The following is an 18,060-nucleotide window of genomic DNA, read 5'->3' on the forward strand; positions in this document are numbered from 1 at the left end:
TTAAAATAAAAAACCTCTTCCCTTTTTTATTAGTGTTCTCTTCCCGAAACATTAGTATTGTTTTTTATTCTAAATCTGACTTCTGAACACCCAGCCCTTTAGATCTTAACCTCTCCCACCATCGCCGTTTATCGGCGCTGTTCACTACCGCTCACCGACACCGCCAGATTCCTTCTATCTCTCGCGCCTTCGTCTATCTCCATTTCCATCACTGTCTATGCCATCGTTAGCCTCCGTGACCACGATTACAGCGCCTCCTGTTTCTGCCTCTAACAGGAGTGTCGCCGCTGTCTCTCACGTCCTGATCAACCTCCGTGACTCCTGTGTTCGCCGTCTCCGATCCACCAGCGGAGGCGACGAACACATACAGAGGTCACGGAGGCTCAAGACGTGAGAAACGGCGGCAACACTGCTGTTGGAAGCAGAAACAGGGAGCGTTGTAATCGTGGTCACGGAGGCTAACGACGGCATAGACGGTGATAGAGATAAAGATAGATGAAGGCATGAGAGATAGAAGGGATTTGATGGTGTCGGTGAGTGGTAGTGAACGGCGATGGTAGGAGAGGTTTAGATCTAAAGGGTTGAGAGTTCAGGAGTCTGACTTAAAACAAAAAATAATACATAATGTTCTGGGAAGATATCACTGATGGAAAAGAGGAGAGGTTTTTCATTTTAATTTTGTATTAATTTTAATAAACAAAAATATTTAACCATAGTTAATTAAAATATATACGTATTTGTATTTGTATACAAATAATATTTAATATATTCTTAAAATACATTAAATTTTAAGATTTTAAAATTATTTAATTATTAATTAATTAGGATTAATAATGCCACATATCTATATTGTATTGGTCCATATATACAGGTATGAATTTTATCACAAATCTTGGGTACAAGAGCAATCACCAAGCAAGATATTTATTCAAATGGCACCACCTATTTCCAACTAAAGATTCTGCATAAACATTATGGCCCCAAGAAAAGAATAATAACTACATTATTATCAAACTTTTTTTTATCTTCTAACATAGGATTATTCAACTTCATATAGAAATAGTGAATACATTTATACGATCACTCACAGCATTGCTGTTTTGCATATCATGGAACACTGAAATAAAGAGCAACAAAAAGCATAGTCAAATAGTAACAATGTATATGATTATTTTATCCCCACTTGAACTTGCTCCAGGTTAGGAAAAATGCTCTGGAAAAAAGGGGCAAATAAGAGTCGAATATTATAGGCAGCATCTCAGCAACTTCTGTATATCAAAATAGAACAGAAGAGAGATTCCGTTTTAATGAGGCAAGCATATCTGAACTTCATCAGTTCCTTGTACACTAAGTTATGCTTTTAGTGGCAGTTCTTTATGAGTGTAATTCATTCCTCGATCGCCATCTACAACCTGACCATTTCCTCTTAGTATCCTGCATTATATCCAAAAAGATGCAAAAATCAGAAAAACAAAAAAGCATAGCATAGCATAAAATTACGTAGTTTAGGCACCCCCATGAAGATAAATATAATTATTTAAGATACTATTCTATTCAATATAACAAAAGCCAAGAGAGAAGAGCACAATTATGTACCATCTGTTTGTTAACAAACCCTCAACTCCTACAGGACCACGAGCATGAATTCGACTTGTACTGATTCCAACCTGTTCAACAATCGACCAAGAACAGATAAGAAAATAACAAAATTACATTAATTAACCACAGGCTTCTAAAAGGATACTTACCTCTGCACCAAGCCCAAATCTTGCTCCATCACAGAACCTTGTACTTGCATTGTGGAATACAGCAGCACTGTTTGCGCATCCGACGAATGTGTATATATTAGAGAATGAACGACAGAGCGAGTAAACATATTTATTCAAGAATAGTGAAAAATAGAAACACATTGAAGCAGAATGTTAGTTCAGACTGAAAACTGAATTACGCTCAAATTAAACATGGCTGCCATCCCACTATATATTTATATGAATCATTGAATCTCGAGAAACAATTATTCAAAAGTCAAAACTAGATGTGAGCTTTGTAGATAGGCAACAATAGATGTAAAAAAAAACAACCATTGATGATCTGGTTGTAGAGAAAATGTAAGAGAGGCAGTAGTACATAAATCAATCCTAATATATGGAACTCAAACAATGTAACAAGAAAAAGTAACATATTGTATAATGAATCACTTTGGGAAGTAATTGAATGGAGATTCAAACAAATTATGTAAGCATTAGAAGAAACCCCAGCTTCTCATGATTTGAAGCAAAGGATCAAATGACATTTCTCAAAGAAAAGATATAGGCATACCTGTCAACTTGATGTAAGAAAGTTTCAGCGACTTTACAGTCTTCAGTAACAATGCATTCAGTATGAGCACTGCATAAAAGCCAAAGTATGAATGACTTTTAGACACTTATCAAAGAGATAATGAGAATAAAAATGAAATGCAAGACCCTATACCTTCCATGTTGATGTATGTGGTCAATGGCAGCATATACATCGTCAACAATTTCGACCGTGCAAGCAAGTGAACTATACTCATGATGAAAAGAGCTTGTTTCCACAATATGTAGTAAGGCACTGGCTGTTGGTCCACCATACAGTTGAACACCTGCAAGCAAAATTATGGTTGTTTAAACACTTTGTTGTTTTTAAAGACAACTTAGCAGAGCATTTCTTGGACCATTTTTACCCAAACTATTAAGTTTTAAAATAGACACTACATCTCAGTTTGAAAAACTCCAAAATATCATCAGCATAGAAATATGACCATCGATTTTCTTCAATTAAAGCTATTCAACTTTTTTATTTGGTACATAAAGGTGTCATACTTTTATTCAAAACTTTTCTTTATCAATAATAAACAGATTTTTGTTGTTCAATTCAAAAAGTAAAATAAGTCACTAAGTTGTATCACATGCAGATCTTTCTCTTTTGAATAAAATCTTTTTTTTAAGTTTATAAACTCCTTTTTCTTCATTCCTTTGAAAAATCACTTCAAAAATATATTAGACCAATCATTGTGATTTCAATTAAACTTTTGACTGTTCAATTTTAGTTGGGATCTAATTAGTGCTCTGGTCAATTTTCTTTCCTTAACATGCACATTTTACTTTTCAGGATGCAGTATATCATGAAACTAATATATAAAAGCTTCTTCTAATCCCATAAAGGTATTTAAAAAAAAGGAAGAAGAAATCAGAGTAAAAGTTTCAACTCATATCAATTCTTCTCATCATAAATTTCCAATTGCAAGATCAGACCTTCACGTCGAAGTTCAAAAACAAGCTCATCAAGTCCACCGTTGTTTATCAGATCCTTGTGTACAAGTAGAGTTTCCTATCAATATTAAAACATATTATATTAATTAGGATATTCAACAGATTCTATTCATATTATTCATAACGAGGAATAGGTGAATATGCTAATTCGAGTCGATGTTACTTACCATTGCATTGCAGGCTGCAGGATAATCAGTCTTTGCATCCCTAACAATCTGCTTTGCCATATTAATATCAGCAGACTTGTCAACATAAACATGGCAAATTCCATCTGCATTATGAAGCTTATTACTCAATCTGAGAAAGAACTGGAATTTGTGTGAATACAAATTGGAAATCATATGTATATATTACCAGAATGACCAAGAACAGGAATTTTTGTTGACTCCTTTATTTGAGAAACAAGTTTATTACTGCCTCTGGGGACAACAAGATCTATCACATCATCCAGCTGTAGCAGAATAAAATTAGTGCAAAATCATCACAGGAAAAAAAATAATAAGTTCAATGTGTAATATCCACCTTGAGAAGATCTGGAATTTCTTCTCTTGAAGTCACAAGCCCAATAAGTTTGTCACTGACAGTTTCGGGCATGACTGAAGTAATCACCTGATAATTAAAAAATATCCATATATGGAAACATATCAATAACTATAATAAGAACAAAGAGTCAAATTTGATTCAGATTAAACTTATAATGTGGTAGCCTCAAGCAGAATAAATATATAAACCTTGTGTAAGACAGCATTTGATCGCCGGGCTTCCTTTCCACCTTTAAGAAGTAAACCATTCCCACTTCGAATTGCCAATGCAGCTATCTATTAATCGATTCCAACCACAAAAGAAAAAAGGGTGGAGAAACTTTACAATCAATATTCAAAACAACATACCTAATCTGAAAAGTAATAGTCAGATATGTTATAAACTAAAAGGATTTATTGAAGCTTGGTAATGTAGCAAAACAACGATTAGATTGATAACTTTTATTTGTGTTCATGTCTTTGTCATTCTCAGAAGTTTAATTGAAGACCAAAGAAGAATGTAAGAGAATGGAAATCTTAAATTTACCTGAACAAGGGCATCAGGTCGAGACTCAAATATAACCAGGAGTACTCCCAATGGACATGATATTTTCTCCAAGATGAGTTTATCAGCTAGCTGAACAAAGAATGTATAAACAGTGAAAACTAATGCTGATTGTTGAACAGTAAAATGTATGGTCTGCTAACATTATTCATTGTAAAGGGAGGGATATTCTTTTTCTTAGATCAAGAATCAAGATCAGAGAACATGAGTTACAAAACTGTATAGCTTAACCACATGAAAAAAGAAAAATTGCTAAATCAGTTCAATATCACAGAGCCAATTATTATTTTACTTATCACTTACCATTTCAGTTTCTTTAACAAAAAGGAAAAAATAATTAACACATGAGGATTAATACAAAGAATAAGGAGGATAAGAGACCCTCCTTCAAATAAAAGGGAAGGGATTTTGACCTCAGTTCTCTTCAAAATCTGACCAATAGGTTCTTCCATGTCTGCCAGCATGCGGACAGACCTTACAAGACTAGAGATCTGTAAAATACAAAAACAATGATAAGAAATAGAAGAAGAGAATAAAATAAAATGCTCTCCCAAAAAAAAGTTACAAAGTGAGAAATCATTGCAGACATGAAAACATGAAAGCTGAGTATTTTATGCTATGATGTTTTGATATTATTACATAATTATATAATTATGTAATATGCATTCAATTGTTTCTTGCCTTCTCAGGCTTTAGGGTCAAACGAGATATCAAAGATCTTTCATATCCAGCTGCCTCAGCAGCAGCAACATCTGCCTCGTTCTCAACCCTTATCATACCCTCATTTTTCTCCAATGCATCAGCTACTGCCAGCAATATTTTCCTCCTTTCTTCAGAATTTAGGACCTGATACAGAAAATTAATGTAATACAAATGAGTGACCACTGACTAATGCAGTTCAGCATTCCACTTAAAAACTCAAATTTATCAAATAATGCACATACCTGAAGTCGTCTAGAACTCTCCCGTGCAGCAACTGCCATGTCACGCGCACTCACTTCCTTTATGCTAGACCACAAATGTGCATCTTTATGAAAGACAGTACCTATTCGTTCCCCTTGAAGCACACGTATGATGTTATTTGTGGCATAGCCACTTCGACAAAGGTTTAAAATGGAAACCAAAGTCAGTAGAATGGAAAATCAATATGCATACTTGAAACTATGCAAATGCTGCTGGTATGAGAAAAAAAAAATAAATGAAATGAAAGACAGCACTGACAAAGGAAATCAGAATTACTAAATACCAACTGTTGCAAGACCCTCCTCTGCCCCCCCCCCCCCCCCCCCAAAAAAAATAAATAAATAAAAAGAAAAACAAGAAAAAAAGAAGAAAAGGAAAACATTTTCCTTCAGTTTTTTTCCCTGTAGCATTACATGCACTATGCGCTACTATAGATAGCGTGACAGAAATGATCATTATGTTTATTTCAAAGTGGAAAAGTGCATTTGCAGGTCATCTCATATCCATAGACTGGTTTAAATGCTGTGTTAAAAGAAGCGGGGGAGGACAATCAAGGATAATATGTTGCAAACAGCTTCTTAAAGTAATCTATCTAATTCAATTCTTTTTCTTTTTTCTAACTAAGGATCACAACTTAGTTTGTCGAAATTGTGCTTCTATCAAAGGTCAACCCAAAAATCAAATGACTATAACAAGTTCTCATAGAAATTTTCTTTTCAATGGAATATATCAACGAAAAGACAGCTTCAAATTCTGCATACCTAGTTATGATCACCGGGGTGCCAGCATAAGCAGCACAAACGGCGGCATTAACTTTAGCAGTCATGCCACCCCTGCCCAATCTTGACTTATCACCAAAAGTAATTTCTCCTTGATGTTTCTCTTTCACATATGTGTGAATTAGCTTCGATTTCGGATCACTTGGAGGACCGCTATAAAGGCCCTCAACATCACTCAATAAAACAAGGAGGTCGGCTTTAAGTTCAAGAGCTAATAGACCCGCCAAACTGTCATTGTCCCAGAAAATACCAGATGAATCCTGCACATAGTGCTTACAATTAAAATTAATTACACATTACAAAGCCATCACGAAGATTGATTCAGCTTAGTGAAATTTTTGCATGTTCTGTTCTGTTGTAATACATATCATATCACAGCCAATAAAATCAATCCAACAGATTCTGCTTTCTTTTAAGAGAAAGGAGAGTTGACAAAGGCAAATTGACAATACTATGGCAATAACAAACCAGCCATTGATAATTAAAAAAATAGAGATAATTCAAATGAGCATACCTCATATGGTGCCTTCCTGGTACTAACAGCATCATTTTCATTGAAAATGGGGATAACCCTTAAATCTAATAACGAGTTTACTGTGTCAGACAGTTGTTTTCTAAAGCCTGAATCCCTAAAAAACCCATCATTCACAAGAAGTTGGGAAGAAGTCACATCAAGCTGCACCAAGAAAATATTATATCAGCATCAATATGAAGAATAAAATAAACCAATAGAGAAAAACACCAACTAATGTATGTTAGATTGAGAGCATAATGAACAAGAAAATTAATTTTGGTCCAACCTGGCTGAACATGGTATCATATAGAGCCATGAGACTGCTCTGCCCAACAGCTGCACATGCTTTTCCATCAAACTCACCTTGAGGCTTTTGAAGATCAGCAAAGCTGCATGACAAGCAACCGATTTTCTTTAAAGCTCATGATTCATTACCTTCTATTTTTAATCTTTACCACCTCATATTACTAGATAATGGAGAAATTTACATGAAATCCTTCAATCCTATGCAAGTCTAATTCCAATAACACTTTATGATAATTTATCTTTATGCTAAGTTTTCTCTGCACCAAAGATGATATTAAAAATAAGAAAATATAAATACAGGGCCTTATTCACTCTTTATTTTATGTTGCATCAAAACTCATATTAACTTGCAATTGAAATTATGAACCCCACTTGGCCACTTGTGACTAATTAGAAATTTGAAAATGATAACATTGCAAGGCTGAAATGTTAGCTAGGAACCTGCTATTGGCCAATCTGCGATATCTAAGCCTTTGGCGGCCAAGACCAACAGCACCTGAAGTCACCAATATAACTTCATAGCCTTGTGTGTTTAGTTCTTTAAGCTGCAAATTTTCCAAAGAAGACACATCTTTCAGCCACAAAATATAATACTAAAAAATTCAATAAATATAAATAAAAATAAGAAAATCCCAGTTTAGAGGCTTCATTTTCTTCATCATTTTTATCTATTTTTCCCTTCTACAAGCAGTTGAATTTAGAGATATCAAATCATGGATTTTCTTTATATATACATATTTAAATGACATTTCTATTGTCCATATTTAGAAGATCCCCTGTCAAGTATAGTAACTAATCTATAGTTAGATCATGATCCAGAATTTTAAAATGTTTTTAATAACTAAGGCAAGAATTGAACACTCAGACACTTAGTTAAGCGACTCTCAGCCCACCCTAGATTATACAATTTTTATTGATTGATTGAATCAACGAAATTATAAGCAACAATTTGATATATACATACTTGCTCGCAGAGAGAACCAAGTCTTCCCAGTGCTAATCTTCCATCACTTCTAGTAACAACAGCTGTTCCAACCTTCAATCAAGATGATGCAACAAAATAAAATTGTTAATCCAAAAAAGAAAGAAAGAACAAGGCATAACTCAATAAAAGAATAATGATAATATAGGATCATTTGGTTTTTCCGAAACAAAATATCAACTATTGTAGTGAAAAAGATAAGTTTTCATAAAATTAACCAAAGATATAAAAAACATCATTTTTTTCAAAAAAGCTAAACAAAATTATAAAAGCACTTCTCAAATAATCAGAACTAACACAAAACCAGTAAACCACCCACCCACCAAAACAAATGAAAAGCAAAAATTAAATAAATAAAAAATCCCGTGACATAATCAACTATAAAGAACAAAAAAGTCATGCCATGAAGAAATGCCAGTGTTAGCAATCAGACAAAAAAAACAAAAAAAAATATATAAAAATAAATGCTCATCTTTCGCATTTTCCATTCATAAGGATAATATAACTCCTCACTAGAAAATGCACTATAAAAATGTTATAAGAGAAATCAAAATAAATCGTTGTGAAAAAGAATATATATAAGAGAAAATATGTAAAGTTAATCAAAAAAATAAAAAAACCTTGACGACAACACGTTTGATATTCTTAACGAAAGCTCGAGTGGGATCAGGGGAGATGGAGTCCATGATTTTGGAAACGAAGAAGACTGAATCGCGTGACTCAGTGAACGAGTTCAGTGAGTCGGTGAGTGGGTGGGGGCGGATGTGTGAGTGAAAATGGAGGGAGAGATTCAGCATGCATATATAGGTATCAGACTTTGGGAGACGCGGCGAAGAGTGACACGTGGACCAATAACAATTGTGGGTCCCACGAATCACGGATTCTGTTCAGTACTTCACTGGCCCTCTCTCTAGCCGTATTTATTTATTTTTTGTTTTGCGATAGACACCTGTCACTCCTATTAATATTACAACTAAAAAAATGGGAGTGTCTAACTATAGTTATAATGACTAATTGACTATTATGCCTCTAAAACTTTAATAATATTTTCATTATTATTAAACATAAAATTATATTTTTTATATTTATTTTTAAATTAAGAAATATTATTTTAATTTTAAAGTCAAATATATTTTTTGTCTTTAAATTTTGTTAAAATTTTTAAAAATATCTTAAAATTTTATTTTATTTTAATTTTATTTCAAAATTTTTAAATTATATTAAATATATCTTTAACAACGAATTTTTTAAACAATTTAAAATCAATTCAACAACAATTTCACAAGAATAATGTTCTAATGAATCAAACATAGTTGTCATGTATTATTATTAAATTAGTCCTGAATTTTTTAAAAATTTAGCTGTTAAAAATATATTTAATATAAATAAAAATTTAAAGATAAAATTAAAACAAAAATATATTTTATGCTAATTTTAATAATATTTTTTAAATGTTATTAAAAGTATATAATCACTATCACATTATTATAGCCGTCATAGTATACACTTTAAAATAAATTTGTTCTGGGTGTATATGATAATGGTGTAGGTGGATATGCTGAAAATAGATTTTATAATGGAAAATACAAGAATATAGAATAAGTACTTGAACTTTTCATTTAGGGTAAAATAATTTTTTTACTGGGACAAAATATTTTAGTAGGTGTAATTCGAATATTTTAAACAAAACAAAATATATTAAAAAATATTTTGTATCTTTGTATAAATACTTTTTGCTACAGTGATTCATCTTATTTATAATTGTCTATTATATCAATGAGATTCTTCTTTATATAAAACATAACTTTTGTCTGAATATAAAAAAAAAAACATAAAAAATTTGTTTCCTTTATTTTATGAATTTAATTGTAAATTTTTAATATACTGTGAATAATTAAATAATTATTAAAAAATTATACTATCAAAAAATTGAAATTAATTTTTTATCTTATAAATTATTAGTGTATTAATATGTCTTTTAATTTACTTTTTTATTTAGTTAAATATATATAATATTATTAATAATAAGTATAAGTAGCCAAAATTGAAAATACCTTATATTAGTTGAGAAGTCTTAACTTCAAATATTAGAAATAGAAAACAAAAATACTTTTTTTAGATATATATGTTTCTATTATATATGTATAAGATATAATTATCTATATATATTTAAGTAATAATTTAATCTTTTAAAATAAATTATTTCATGACAATATTATTTTCAAATCACTCTTAAATAGAAATTTGTCCTCATTACAATAAAAAATAAAATAATAAACATTAAAATAATTTAAAAAACTCAAAATAAATAATAATACCAAATTCATAAGTAATAATATTATTTTCTAAAATTATGATAAAAAATGAACCATTTAAATGAAATTTAGTCTCCTAACTCCAGAGAAAGAATTTTCTCATTTTTCTCCCCCCAAGATAAACTAAAAATAACTATTACCACAGACCCCACTTATTAAACACTGAATCCTCAATGAGCAAAAGTAATGGTAATAACTAATAAGTAATAATTAATACAAAAACTTTTAAGTATACGGTATATTAATATTTCAGTAATTTTTAATTATTAATTTTAATTATAAAAAATATATATAATATATAATTAAGATTAATAATTAAAATTTATTTAAATATTAGTGTATTAATATATTTAAAATTCTTTTAATTAATAAAAGATTCATATGACACGTCTTTCAATACAAAATAGTTTAACTTATCTGACACTCTTTGGATTACTTAGCTTATTAATATGTTTATTAATACTACTTTATATTTAACTTTCATTGGATTATTAAGTACATCAAGATTTCTTTACTAGAACGACTGTTATCTTGCCATTGGAGTTACTCGATATGCGTTTATAATAACTTTGATTCTTTCTTGAATGGATTAATTTTATTTTTATTTTATTTTATTTAACAGCAGACACTATTCTGTTATAGGTCAAGCGGCTCCATCCTCCATGTGCACCATAGCTGAGTGATCCACCTTATCTTAAAAAAGGCTTTTTTTTATTATTATTATATCTCTCAATCTGACAATCTAATAATTAATTTGTTATAAATTAAAATTTTATTTAAAAATTTATTATTAATCAATAAATTATTATACACATAAAATAAATTTTAAATTCTAATATTTAATTAATCAAAAAATTAAATTAACTGCTCAATCAACTAAGTTGGTTTTATTTTAAAAATTTAAAATTTATCTTTTAGTTTTCTGTTTTTGGGAGGGATTTATTTATTTATTTATTTTGGTTTGTTAAATAGAGATTAAATAAAAGAAGTATAAATTAACCAGCGGACTCTCAAGTCTTTTTTTTTTAATTCTTTTTAGTTATCTTACATTCTAAATCTAGACAGTATATATTATTAGATAACATTAGTTTAACTTTACTTATTTACTTTTTCAGCTTTGTTAATGTTAATTGATATAATTATATAGAAAGAAAAGGTCAGTATTTTCCGTCTCTATACATAAAGATTAGGCAAAAGAAACTTAAGCTTCTATAACTTATATTACAGAATAATTCATATGATTCCTTTTCATAGAACTTTCTAATAAGTTAGTCTAAAACTAAATTATCACATTAATTCTATTTTTTTTATTTGTGATAAATTTTAAATGCATAAAAAATTACTTCCATCGTTTACAGAATTACAAATTATTTCTATTATACTTTTATAATAGCGGAGGAAAACAAAGAAATGAATATGGGTATTTCATATTAATTAAGAAACAATTTATTACTAAATTAAATAGAAAACTCAGCCTAAGAAAAAAAATTATCTCAAAAAAATTATATATTGATATAATTGTTTTCATAATTACATATTACTTTTATGATATATTTATAGTAGCAGAGTAAACAAAGAAATGAGATTATTTATTTCGTGAATCAATTTACTAATTTTTATACAAATTTTGCCAAAAACAAAATTCCTGCTTAAAAAGATATATCAAGAGAAAAAAATCCATCAAAATAGTACTTAAAAATTTATAAGTTATTATCATTGACTCCAAACGTACATATAAATATATAGAAATATACGAACAAGTATAGTTTTTTTAACATCGCTGTAATAGTAACCATTATCATATTTAACAAAGATTTTTTTGTGTATATAGAAGTACACAAAAATACACAAATATATAAGAATAAGCTATATTTAATAAAGATTTTTTATTATAAATGAAAAAAAATCATTATTTTTTCAATAAAAATACGATTTATTATTATGTACTCTTGTGTACTCCTATATACTAAAGATGATGTCTTTTGAGAATTTAAAGTGAAGTTAATCGGAAGGTCAAACGAACTTTATACAAATTATAGAGTTTACCAATGGATACGGTGAACTTGTCCTATATCCTAAAAAGTAATATTTAAAAAATTAAAATTAAAAAAATAAAATTTGAATAATTAATTATTTTTTTTATTTTATTTTAAAAAAAAAATTCTAAATTACAATATTATCTTCTTTCTCAAAAATCAAAATAATCTTTTTACGGCATTCAAAACTCAAAAAATGCATATACAAGATAATGATACAGATATGTCGTAACATCAATTTCTTTTTTCTCAGATTATGATAATGATACAGATCTAAAGAGATCACACAAACAATTAAAATCAAGATCTTTACCAAAGTAAATGTCTTACGTTTCAGTCCTTCCAATTCTCAAAAAGAGTATCATCCAACAAACCAAAATTAAAAAAATAAATCCAAAACACAAAATAGAAATTTTAAATCCGTGCGAATCTTTTGCTAGTATCATATATTTTGAAACAGCTCTTCATCTCGGAATTTTATCTATCAGTTTTTCGGTACCCTCGATCAATAACGAGAATAATTATTATGGGCTGATCGTAGGTATGATAATCAGAGTTATTACTTATTAGAGTTCGTCATGGTTTTCAATCCTCATAAATAATAAAACTTACAATAGACAATAACAATTGTTATTATTGTCTTTAGAGTCTAAAGTATACAGGAGTACATAAAAATAAGTCGTTAGAATAAATTATATCTTTTTTAGGGAAATAATAATTTTTTTAATTTATAATTAAAAAATTTTTATTAAATATGACTTATTCATGTGTACATGTATATTTTTAAAGAGATTATGATAATAATTGTCTGTATATTTTTATATACTCACATATATTTTTGAAGATAATAATAATAGTTTAGAAATTTGAATTTTATTCTTAGCTAGAATTTAGATGAACTTTATGGGAAGTAGGGGCTAGGGCAAACTCATCATAAACAAAAAAAATGTATTCTACAAATTAAAGTTAAAATAACTTGTTTTTGAAAATAATATTTTTTTATTTGTTTCAGAACAAATCCGACAAAATTCCTTAGCTTTCATATTGGAACCCACCAACCAAATTTTATATATATAAATTGAACTAAAAAATAAACCACAAAAAATTATTGAATTGTTAAATTATTGACAAAAATATTTTAAATTTATTAATAATAAAATGATTCTCAAAATATTTTAAAATATGACAAAGATAATAAAAAATATAATTTATTTTATAAGTCATAAATTATTCTTTTATTTGACAAATCACTTATATATTTTATCTTTTATTTTATACAAAAAATTAGATAATTATTTAAAAATTAGATGTAAAAAATAGACCAAAATTCAATCTCAATTTTTTTTCTGTTTTTTAAGAAGTTTACAACATAATATCCACTTACCTTAAAATTATCAAATTTTAAAAATAAAAGTATTTTAGTTTTTAATTATAGTTATTTTATATATATATATATATCAAAATCTTATCTCTAAAACTTTTTTTTGAAAATGTATATACTTAACAATTAAGTATTTTTGTTACATTTTAAATATTTTAAAAGTATTTTTATATGTTAATAAATTCGAATAATACTTTTGTAAAAAATCACTCAATGGATAATTCGAAAATGTTATTAGTAGTTCAATCTAGACTGAAAATTGAAGCACAGGCAGAGTAAGCTTTGAAGCATATGGTTTATGTATGGAGAGGTCAATCACATGGAAAACCGAAAGGAGCAAATTACATATATGGATCGGATATATATATATTTTGCTGAAGATAAATAGGGAGATTCGAATCTGTAACGTTTTAGGTGGTATAAAGAGACTATATCCTTATATATAGATTGGATAATTTGAGAATGAATAAATAAATAAAATAATATGATAGTTTTCATTTGATACACATGGAAAGATATGTATAAATGGTAGAGCTCTAGAGGCAGGGACGAGCCATACAGTGAAAAAGAGGGATAATATCTCCCTTAATTTTAATTTTTTTATATAAATTATATGTAAATTTTAATTTAGTCTTTTTTAAAATTTTATTTTAATCTTATTTTATTGTGTAAATATTTTTTAGCTTTCTCTAATATTTTATCTAGTTTTGTCCTGTTTAGAGAAAAATGAATTGTAGGAGATAATTAATTCTTTAATTATTCTAGGATACTTTTTCTAATTTAATTTTTTTTGGAAAATTATAAGATAGATAATGTGAAAATGTTATTAAATAAGGTTCGCCTGTATAAGTTTCATAGTTTATAATCCTTTAACTTTAAAAATGAAAAATAAACTTTCTTTGTTTTTTTGTCCCAAAAAAATTAAAAAAGATCTTCCGTGAAGAAAAAAATGTAGAAGAATTGAGCATTGCACCAAACCAATTGCCAACTCATAAGTTCCCACCATTAATTAAATTGATCTAATTCAATTACAAAAAAACTTTTAAGGTTATATCTTGAATCAATGTGTTTGGAAAAGTTTGTACGAAATGATAATATGGGCAGCGAAGTCGCAAAGAATATACTTTAACATTATATTAGAATTCAAAATATTTTTATATCTTTTAATAGAAAAAATCTCAATAAAAACCTTTTTTAATGTATAAAAAAATTAAAAAAAATCTAATTAACCAAATATATTATCTTTCTCACTTGCAAAAGAAGGGAACTAAGAATAGAATTATTTAATTACATAATAAAACTTTTCATTCAAGTTATTCAGGGTCGTATCTTCCATAAACCTGATACTTCATACTTCTAATATAATAATTCCCTTCATTGAAATCACTGAAATACCAAATTTCATTGGCCAAAAGTATAACATGGAAAATAGAATCCACCACTCAGAAACTTCATCTCTCGTCAAAATCGCAGAAGAGCCATGATGACGTGGCTCAAACTTGTGCTTATATTATGCAATTATTATATAGTACAAAATTTAAGTTTTCATCCTATTTTAATTTGTTTAAAACAACTAACTAGTGCTTGGCTACGATATGTATACAATTTTAATAATATTTAAAAATTATTAAAATATTATTTTTATTATGTAATAATATTTTTTAATTTTAAAATCAAAATTTAGAGTATTATTAACAAATTTTTCAAAAAGTGTGACTTTCATTTTAGCAACAATTTTGAAGTGTTGCTAAAGCTATTTAGTTACCATAATAACCACCAGAGTTATAGATATCATAGACTCCACCAACTAATTATAACTATGCATTTGCACTTTGCAATTTACAAAAATGCTAGCATGATGAATATTGTTGAAATTAAACTAACTCACAAAATCCTCATATGCATACATATAGATTCAAATGAATTGAAGAAGAAGAAAAACTATAAGTTAATTAGAAGAACTGAAGAAGTGTATACATAGTTACATACCTTAACAATAAGACGCTTCACTTTGGTAACAAAGGTTCTAGAAGGATCCATGTTGTCCAAGTAGTCAGATTCAGAGAGTGAGTGGTAGTTAAGGCCATTAGGATTGGGCAAATCAGAAGGGTTGCTACTAAGAAACAGGCTCATGCCATTTTGCAAAGGTTCCATAACCTTCTTTTTTTTGGGAGAGTTATTGAAGAGATATGTGTCAATGAAAAATGAAGCCACCGGTGTAAACTGTGAAGTGCGAACTACTTTGAGAGCAAAGGACCTTCCTTGGCTTTTAAAGGCACTGGATTTTTCAAGCCCTTATATTTTTCTTTTCTTTTTTTTTTCCCTTTCTTTTTTACTTGAATACACATATGGTAAAAAGGATTTTATTTTTACTTTTTATATTTTTTTTTTTACTGTTTCCCATCATTGCTTGAGAAATGAGAATCAGAACGAGTGTGATTTGATCGACTCCCTGAAGAGAAGTGAATAACTAATTAAATCTATAAGGTTGAGGTTTGTATGGTTAAATCTACTTAATAGATTAAAATTATGTCTTTAATAAAGTTTATTAGAGTGAAGTTACAGATGTAGCATGCTTTTTTTTTTCTTTTTTATAATTTACTTATTAGAACATAATGTTAATTAAATTATTATTTAATTTATGAAATAATTAAGATGTAACAAACATTTTTAATCAAGTTGTTTATTGCATTAAATTAAACTTTAGGTTTACCTGGACTTTAAAAATTAAAACACTACAGCAAAATCGAAAAATTGTGAACCTTTATTTATAAATTTGCGGTGGTATAAAACCGCTGCAAAAAATATTTTGTGGTACTTCTTGAAATATTATCTTTTAAGATGTTAGTGATAATTTTTGCAACAGATTTCGTAGAAAACTCTTGGATAACCACCACTAAATAGATAATTATATTTTTTTTACTATTTTAAAAAAACAATTGGGATAAAATTTTCTTCTGTTTTTTCAAAAAAATTGTGGTGGTTTTAAATCTAAAATCGCCGCAATATACTGTACGAGAGAAAAAAAATAAAAGATGGCATTAATTTGTATGCTTTCTCTGGCCATTACCAATTTTTATTACATCATGGTCGATTAAATTTGAGAGATAATTACATTAGAATGCACTCTCAATTAAGGGTATATATAATCTGGACCATTGCGAAGATCTAGCTTGGGTCCGAAGCATTTTAGGACATGTTGGCGTGGATTCGAAGTGGTCCGAGTCTGACCCAAAAAAAGAGAACGAAACCTAAAAGGATACTTAAACTGGGACCAGGTAATAACTTGGGTTACTCGAAATCGACCCAGTAATGAGCATACATATCTCAAAATTAGAGCACACATTCACGTAGCGCACAATAAAGATTGAAGACAGTCAGTGAGGCTAAGGCACAATCCTAAAGCCTGAACCCCGTCTTCTTTCCTCAGCATGTGGCCATTGAGCCACGTACCCTTGTCCTCTCACGCACGGCAACAACGGCGCCACCCTTTTCCTCTCAGCCTTCTCTCTGTCTCTCACCAGCCACTGTCATCACTCACCAACTTCAAAGTCACCTTGGCCCCGTGGAAAAGCTCCTCTGTTTGACTACTTCTCGGTGACGACTGACGATGATCCTCAGCAAAGTGTGATGACATTTCTCTGCTGTTTGCGGTCGTTTTCTTCTTTTCTACCACCATCAGTCAGCCACTAGAAGTCACAAAATAACTTTAAATAAAAAAATTTCACTATAAAAAAAATAAAATTTGAAAATATCAAATTTAAAATACAAATAACAAAATAACTTTATAATAATTTAATTATTTTTATTATTTTATGTAAAAAAATTATTTATTAAGGAATAATATTAAAATTAGTACTATCAAAAATACTTCAAATTTAATATTATGAAGAAAAAAAATTAGATAAGGATTAATTTGATTAATTTTTAAAACTTTAAGGATGAAAATTATTTATATCTAAACTTTTAGAGACTATTTTGATTATAAATAATTTTTTTACACGTCAAGTGACATATGACATACTAGATGTCACTGACCTGACACGTCAACCAATCATACTGTGACACGTGATATTAACCTACCACGTCATCATACCACGTGTCACTTAACGTGACACATCATTCGCTGCTATCATCTAACTAATGAAAGGATCAATTTAACTTACATTTTATTTTTTAAAAACTAATATGACTAAAAAAACATTTTAAAAATTAATTTAAAAATTGAATGATCTTTCAAGAACGAATTTAACTATTACCTCGTTATAATTCCCACTTGATGAAAAGTTCGTAGGAAACCCTTCCTCGGCTAATTATTGGAGTATAAAATCGTTTCTTATTTAGTTTTACATTTTGTTTTCTTTTTAGCTCTAGGTATATGTTTTCGATTTTTTGACGATTTAAT

The 18,060-nt window shown here is 28.7% G+C and overlaps 1 protein-coding gene across 2 annotated transcripts; it reads right to left on the bottom strand.

Annotated features, from left to right (window-relative positions):
- Positions 1-897: 897 nt before the first annotated feature.
- On the bottom strand, positions 898-15,880 carry LOC130961162 (delta-1-pyrroline-5-carboxylate synthase-like). Of its 2 annotated transcripts, none has more exons than XM_057886888.1 (20): positions 15,645-15,880; positions 7,906-7,977; positions 7,383-7,486; positions 6,922-7,024; positions 6,636-6,797; positions 6,104-6,381; positions 5,324-5,474; positions 5,061-5,225; positions 4,793-4,870; positions 4,362-4,451; positions 4,025-4,111; positions 3,816-3,902; positions 3,648-3,744; positions 3,461-3,564; positions 3,276-3,351; positions 2,473-2,623; positions 2,320-2,388; positions 1,749-1,815; positions 1,597-1,667; positions 898-1,434 (listed from the first exon to the last, which is right to left on the bottom strand). In XM_057886888.1, the coding sequence occupies exons 1-20, from the start codon at positions 15,807-15,809 to the stop codon at positions 1,353-1,355; spliced, it is 2,259 nt and encodes a 752-aa protein (XP_057742871.1). In that variant the 5' UTR covers positions 15,810-15,880; the 3' UTR covers positions 898-1,352. The 2 variants fall into 2 exon arrangements, with proteins under 2 accessions (XP_057742871.1, XP_057742872.1); XM_057886889.1 differs by lacking the exon at positions 15,645-15,880 and adding an exon at positions 8,544-8,679.
- Between the last annotated feature and the right edge of the window lie 2,180 nt (positions 15,881-18,060).

Source organism: Arachis stenosperma, chromosome 2, assembly GCF_014773155.1.
Source record: "Arachis stenosperma cultivar V10309 chromosome 2, arast.V10309.gnm1.PFL2, whole genome shotgun sequence".
Classification (NCBI taxonomy): domain Eukaryota; kingdom Viridiplantae; phylum Streptophyta; class Magnoliopsida; order Fabales; family Fabaceae; genus Arachis; species Arachis stenosperma.